The sequence below is a fragment of the Cynoglossus semilaevis genome, chromosome 2 (genome assembly GCF_000523025.1).
Source record: "Cynoglossus semilaevis isolate Cse_v1.0 chromosome 2, Cse_v1.0, whole genome shotgun sequence".
In the NCBI taxonomy this organism is placed as follows: domain Eukaryota; kingdom Metazoa; phylum Chordata; class Actinopteri; order Pleuronectiformes; family Cynoglossidae; genus Cynoglossus; species Cynoglossus semilaevis.
In genome coordinates, this window is record NC_024308.1 from 13571003 (window position 1) to 13578105 (window position 7103).

The following is a 7103-nucleotide window of genomic DNA, read 5'->3' on the forward strand; positions in this document are numbered from 1 at the left end:
CACCTGCTGGACAACATGGTGACATGCCACCTGATCTCCATTGTGGCACACCAGATGTGAAGAGGATGAAGTCACGGCTGAGAAAGATTGAGACTCTTGTACCATGCCTGGAGGTGACCAATTCGATTGGGTGGTCACATTGGAAGAGCTCACCAACTGACTCTGGTAGAGGCTCTCGGCCTGTTCGTAAGGGCTGTGTTCAAACCACACATTAGCACGCTCAGACTGGAGGCCAGACAGACCAGGAGCAGTGCTGGAAGGTTGACAACCATTTTCTTCTGGCTTCTCATCAGCCTTGGTTTGGTTGTTGACCCTCTCAGTGCCGTTCTCAGAGTTAGATGAACATTCTCTATAGCAGCGGCGGCGTCGGCTTTTCCCGCTACGTTTTGCATCTCCATTTAAGCTGCCACTTTCTGGGGAAGAGAAATTTGTCTCTTCACTTCTTTGACCAGATTCAGAAGTCCTCCTATGACCTGCAGCCTTGTTCATCTGACTGTTGGGAGGTTGCTCTGACTCTGGCTGATCCGCAGCAGAGAACTGCTTCTGAGACATCTTTGGTTCATTGTAAGAAGAAAAGAACAGGTAAAGGCTTCTGGATTAGTAAAAGACGCAGGACATTTAGAGACACATGGGACTGATTTATTAGACTCAGATTCCTTAAATTTTGTGTTATGCTTTTTTGTTTCCTCTTTCTTAGGGCTGTCAAAATTAGGACAGTGTCAGTGTACAACTGACAAGCTGACTGACAAATTTGACAAAGTTCAGAATTATAGACTGATTCAAATTGATAATGACAACAGTTTCACTCATGTTTTTTAAGGCAACTCTCACTATGTTCTACAAGCCACCATCAAGATAAACAGTGTTACAAATTAGCATATTTTTCTGGACATTTTTCCACAATAATAATAATTTGGATCAGTCATAAATTAAAACATACATGAATTATGTCAATCTGGTCTAGTAATATACACAAATTTTGGGGAATTAATTTGTTAAAAAGCCCTGCTTTTTAACAAAAAAAAAAAAATCTACATTCAATCAGTCCCATGATATTTAACAACCATGCAGCATGCAAAATTACACACTTATCAAAGGCAAGTTTATGCAAACAGTAAATGGGAGTCTAGATATGCTTACAACATGCACTTAAAATTATTAATAATTAATAAGATTAGCATCCTGTGCAGTATACCAAGGGTGTGTTCTCACATTTACAGTAGTAAATGCTCATGAACATAACAAAATGTCACCTGGGTTTCTTAATAATACTTACTGCTAAGCTAAAAACTTCAGCCAAAAAGTCACCTCTGACCCTCTGAGTTAGTGGCAAAGGAACTGGGGTTCATCCTACGGAACCAGTATTTAGTGTGAACACACCCTTAGGGCTTTTTTTTTATTTAAAATGCCATGTAGCACTGTAATACCATGAACATGCATAGAAGAAGACAAATATCTGAAACATAAACACTGACATCAGCTATGTTAAGACATGCCTGTACACTTGTTTAAATTTGTGAGAACTGAACCATGCTGTTTTATATATGACACTACAGCAAACAGGAAATGCATTCTCCTAACATTTAGTAGCGTTAGTGGTAATGCTGAGAAACAAATAAAACACTGGAATACATTCACACAATGTGACTTACGGTGATAACTAAAAAGTATACAAGCTCTTTACTCACCCTGCCTAAAGTTGCTGAGCTCAAACTATTTTCATCCAGTTAAATGTAAGCCATTAAAAAAACAATTAAAATAATTATTGTGAACTTCTGGTAAATCAATAAAAACATTTAATCATAGGTACAAAAATTGGTCAATTTTAAGAAATATTTTTCTTTCCATAAACAGGAAGTAAAATGTTGTTTTAGAGGGACACCAAGCTGCTTTCAGTAAATAAGGCTGCAGTAACTCGGTAATCCACCCAAATAAGTGTGAACGCTGACACTGGCGCACGTTATCAGTTGCACATTCGTCTAGTTTATTGAAGAGGCTCTAACCCTGTAGAAGTTGGTGACGTAGCTAAAGAACAAAAGACACAGCACTCTGATCTTACACTATTTCTCCAGAGATAAAGTGGGATTTCAGTTTGTGAGAGAGATTTTTTTTACAGCTGACAGTCTCTAGTTTAGCAACACAACAAATGGTACCAGGTACCATCAAAGGATAACTGTTTAACTAACTACAATTAAAACTACAAAGCAGTGTTTTAAATTAGGCACTTCAAATTATCAAAGGATAACTGTTTAACTTCTTTCTTCTCTTTGGTTGCACATTTGAGATCATTTTTATTAAAACTATTAAGCAGTGTTTTAAATTAGGCACTTCAAAATACAATTTGCAGACACAAAATATATAGCTTTGCAGTCGTCATATAAACTAACAGAGCACTGGGCTTGCTTAGCCACGTTAGACAGCAAATTATGTTGTTATTATAGTTTATATTTCACATAATTAAAAATCAACATGACAGAAAATCAAATGCTCTCTGCGACCTATTAGAAATGTTTTATTTCGCCACATGCTTTGCAAAGTATACCTTTAATATCGATATTTAAAAATCTGATTAAAATGGTTAATTGAAAAACAATATTATCTGTTCCTTAAAAAAGCCAAGTGTCCATTATGTAATAAAGACAAAGGTTACAGATGTCACGAAGTACGTAATGGCACGATTTAAATCTGAGCACAGCTGTCTTCATTAAAGGTGCGCCCTGCTAATTTTAGCCTCGTTCCATTCTGCCCTGACCATGAATGAATGTTACAGGCTACGATGCCATAATGTTAGTACGTAGTGTACTGTTAACAGAGCAGCTTAAAACCCCCTGTTGATTAAATTGTGACACTAAGACATTAGTTTTTAAAGATGACGTTTATGTAAAATATCAATGTCAATGAAGCCGGTTTCCTCAAGGCACGGTGTGCCCGCCGCTCTGACAGTATGTCAGAGGGTTAGCTTAGCGTTAGCTGGTTGCCCGATTAAATTAGCCGAGTTAGCCGCTATCCGCGTCCCCCACTGTACCGCATCGTGTTAACTCTTCCATTTTACTGAAATGTCATTTAAGGAAGACAGCGCAATACCAACCAGACAGAAGCTGCGTATGCCAGGCAGCCATTACTTTCACTTACCGAGTTGTGTTTTTGTCCTGAGAACAGCAGAAAACAGGCCGGTGGACAAGACGCGTGGTCCTTCTAGAGAGGATGACAACGACGAGGAGGAAGAAGAGGAGAAACAGCAAAGACAGTTGCGGTTACGGGTGGGAGGAGCAAAGAATGGTAATACGACTATAATTAATTATAGTAAAATATTACTCTTTTAGAATGCCTAAACAATAATAAAAAGTATTTATTGTACCAGCGTGTGCTGAAAATAAAGGATATATTGGATAAAGGTGAAGATGGAGGTGATACTTCTGATGAGGTTGTATCGTTAGATTTTTTTTGACGGATTTGAACAACTTCTTAGATATCTGTTATATTATGTTATGATGTAACACTTACTGTTATAGTTAAATATTTTTAAAGACTGCGAAATTATTGGTCCAAAAAAATGCAGCTCAATTAACCTAACAATAAGCAATGTAACATGACACTGCTCAATATGTACCGTAATATAACCCGCAAAACAAAGTTAGGAACGCTCCATTGTTCACTGAAGTAATGTGGGGAAAACAATGTAAGTATTTGGTTATGCATTAAATTGTACATGGAAACCAACTTCAGGTTAACTAGTAATGGATTATTCGAGGGTGATAAATCCAGTTTAGGCTGCAGACAAAATATTTTAGGTGATGGCACACAGAATAACCAATAGTGACCTGGAACATTTGTTAAGCATAATTCTGGTTCCTGAATCAGTCAAAAATATTAAAATGACAAAGCACTGGAGAACTTCCAAGTTTCAGAATAATTAAACCGAGCTTTGCTTGAGACTTCACCATTATCAGGAGAATGGATTCATGGACAAACTACATCTTTTAATAGCAACATTTAATTACTTATTAACTTAAATAAATTAAAAAAAATAAGGCAATGTACAAGGAGATCTTTTTCACAACACGTCACAGATATTTATACAGACTTGGCTTTGTAGAAGAGAAATGTTGGCTTTTACTAACATTGATGCTAGCTTTTAATTTTTAAACAAATTATAGTGTGCTACATGAATCATAATATAAATTTAAATTGTTTAATACACTCAGCAATGGCTTGTTTAATCGTGTACTCTCTTTCACTACACTAGCTTGTTAATTTCATCCCTCTGTATAAGGCTATTCCAGGCATATAGATGCCACCAAGTCTTTTTCTAATTACAATATAAAACTTTTAATCAACATGAAATATATGTTTCTATCTAAATTATAAATCTAATCATTTGTGTGCATGGAAGTTTTTGTTTTCAAATATTTTTTAGTGTAAATTTTGATGTGAAAAATGGTCACAAAAAACAAACAAACAAAAAATGAAAGCAAATACACCCTGATCCAGTTTTCCTTGTAATGCCTTGATGACGTTGAGCCTGTTTTTAAACCTACTTTATTGTTGAGCTTCATTAAGTCCAATGAGTCCATGCTCTTTAAGGCACTCATCATTTTCTGTAACCTGCTGCTGGCTTTCGGCCAAGATCCCTAGCTCTCTCTGTAGCAGCCTCCACGGCGCTCATGGTTGATGCCCTGACGCCGCCTTGCTCCAGGGCATGTAGCCCATAGATGGTCGTTCCACCCGGAGTGCAGACCTCAGAGCGGAGCTGAGCTGGATGCTTCCCTGTGTCACGCAACAATCTTCCAGCGCCCTGCAATGTTGAAGTAAATTGATGATGCAACTGTATCAAACAATTAACAGCATTCCAGGTCTGATAACAAATAATCAGACCTGGAATGAGTGCGAGTCAATTTGAGGTCTGAAGCTCACTATAATTGAAGACAATCGTCATGACGACACAGCTCCAGTGTGTTACTAACCAGAACTGTCTGAGATGCAATGCTGTGGGCGAGAGAACTTGGCATCCCCATTTTTACAGCTCCTTCTGCCAATGCTTCAGCAAACAGGTAAACCTGCACAGCAGAGTTGGATGAATCAGAACACAATACTGTCTAATTGTTACCAGGTATTTTCCATTTGAAGTTTAAAAACCTGTTTGTTAGAGATTGTTTGGATTAGAACCCTATATATTTTGGATTAAAATAGTTGAAACTGAACAGATGATGCGGCACTCTCTCCATTATTCATTTCTCCAAAACTATCAATATTCTGCAGCACTGCATCTTATTCCTTAATATTCTTCCTTCTCTAGCGATTACAAATTACAAACACCAACATCACAGAGTTTGTCCTATTTTGGAGAAATGTTTTATCTGACTCATAATTAATCATGATTCCTTAAACTTAATTTAAGTCACTATATTTGAGGTAACTTACAAAAGCCACACCACTTCCACTGAGTCCGGTGTGAATGTCAAGCCAGGTCTCTGGTCCCTCCTCCACCAAGCCACAATGATGCAACAAGGAGCGGAGCAGAGCTCCATCTTCCTCCTTTGCATTAGTTCCCCTAGCAAAGAGCAGAGCACCTTCCTGAACCATGCATGGCAGATTTGGCATCATGCGGATGGTGACTGTATTCTCTGGTAGGATCTTAAATTGGACAGGAAAAAAAAATTAACAAGTTACTGATAAACTGAGATGTTTTTAAAGTGGCTGGTACATTCACCTCTTCTAGTGTTGCTAGCGTCACCCCTGCTGCAACTGACACCACTATGTGTCTGTCAGTGACGTGAGGAGAGATCTCGTTTAGAACCAGTGGAATGAGGTGAGGTTTGACCGCCACGAAGACAACATCTGAACCACCCACCACCTCTACATTGGAGTGTGTGATGGAAATCCCAAGCTCCTGAAAAAAAAAAAAAAGACAGACAGACAAAATGATAATGACCTACACTCCATGAATATGTGATCAATTATTTTAGCTAAAGGGTTTTTTTCGGCTGTAATTTTTTAATGTTTTTAGAGAATGCAGTAGGCGTTCTAAGAACAACATGTAGTATATAAAATATAATACACACCTTGGTGTGAGAACTCGTTTTATATATTTTTATGTGTTTGTTATTTATTGTTATATGTTTTGTTTACTTTGACATTTTTCCCCCGAATACATGTTTGAAAAAAAAGCCAAACTTTATCAATCACGATTGATTTATTTTAAAAAAGGGTCAAACAAGGGGGTGAATACTTATGATAGGCACTGTATATGGTTAATCATTGTGCTTGATACTCAGAAGAAACTGAACAGCTGTTACTGTTGTGTGTGATTCACAGCTACCTGAAAACGTCCCAAATTCCTAACAGAAGGTGCGCTCACTAGGATGTTCTCAGGAAGAATATTCCCTGTCGTAAAAACAAAACATTTTGAGCCTTAACTTTTCTAATTATCTGCAAGAGAACCTAAAAAATGCTGTTAGCTACTTACCTGCTAAAATGCCCTTTGTAATGCCATACGCCATGTTGCCTGCACCAATAAAACCAATTTTAAGATGCGAGTTCATCTCCGGGTCCATCTTAATCTGACAGAAGAGGGGTTTAGTTTTAATTTAAAAACAAAAATTATTTAATAAAAAAAAACAATACTAAAAGAACCTAAAACAATCAATCTATGTTAGGAGCCATTAAATTTAGCATTATAATGGACATGTAGCTGTTTGGTTAATAGATACATATGCAGTTATTTGTTTGCTACTCCAGAATTAATCAATTTAGTCAACATGCTTTCTTTTAACTACCTCTTATTTTGTCACAGTTCAGTGAGATTTTAAATGAAGATTCACCAAACTTTCTCTATTCACTCTTTTCTGCAATAGCAAAAATGCTACTTTTCCTTTTTGTAAATGTTCAGCAATAAGATTGGTACAGCCAGACTGGCTGCAAACACCATTACGATTAAAATAATAATTGTGTTTATGAACACGGGGCAGGTATGGAGGTTAATGTAAGTTTGGGTCACTCGGTGTGTGACGTTGCCAGGCTTCTATTGGTCAACGTAGATGTCAATCACAAGCGGTGTCCTTTCACGTTATCCAAATGACTTGCATTTTACTGTCCAGTTTTTT

General features: G+C 37.3%; 2 protein-coding genes and 2 long non-coding RNA genes across 7 annotated transcripts in view; 2 read left to right on the forward strand and 2 right to left on the reverse strand.

Moving 5' to 3' along the window:
• LOC112488384 (uncharacterized) overlaps positions 1 to 4167 on the forward strand; it is a 7398-nt gene extending 3231 nt beyond the window's left edge. Inside the window, exon 2 of the long non-coding RNA XR_003052383.1 lies at positions 3160 to 4167. This is a non-coding gene — a long non-coding RNA (uncharacterized LOC112488384). The remainder of the gene's footprint in view (positions 1 to 3159) is intronic.
• Positions 1 to 7103, forward strand: part of LOC103399890 (1-phosphatidylinositol 4,5-bisphosphate phosphodiesterase gamma-1-like) — a 784699-nt gene that overhangs the window by 275091 nt on the left and 502505 nt on the right.
• LOC112488381 (uncharacterized) lies at positions 467 to 3126 on the reverse strand. Its single transcript, XR_003052379.1, has 2 exons — positions 2060 to 3126; positions 467 to 552 (listed from the first exon to the last, which is right to left on the reverse strand). It is a non-coding gene; the product is annotated as an uncharacterized LOC112488381 (long non-coding RNA).
• pycr3 (pyrroline-5-carboxylate reductase 3) overlaps positions 3993 to 7103 on the reverse strand; it is a 4385-nt gene continuing 1274 nt past the window's right edge. For 3 of the 4 annotated variants that reach the window (XM_025064198.1, XM_025064201.1, XM_025064207.1), the window contains exons 2-7: positions 6467 to 6560; positions 6320 to 6384; positions 5711 to 5890; positions 5422 to 5634; positions 4965 to 5057; positions 3993 to 4795 (exon numbers count right to left, since the gene is read on the reverse strand). In XM_025064198.1, coding sequence (XP_024919966.1) covers positions 4592 to 4795; positions 4965 to 5057; positions 5422 to 5634; positions 5711 to 5890; positions 6320 to 6384; positions 6467 to 6560 — 849 coding nt within the window. In that variant the 3' untranslated portion in view covers positions 3993 to 4591. The remainder of the gene's footprint in view (positions 4796 to 4964; positions 5058 to 5421; positions 5635 to 5710; positions 5891 to 6319; positions 6385 to 6466; positions 6561 to 7103) is intronic. The other variant, XM_025064210.1, reaches the window with a different exon arrangement.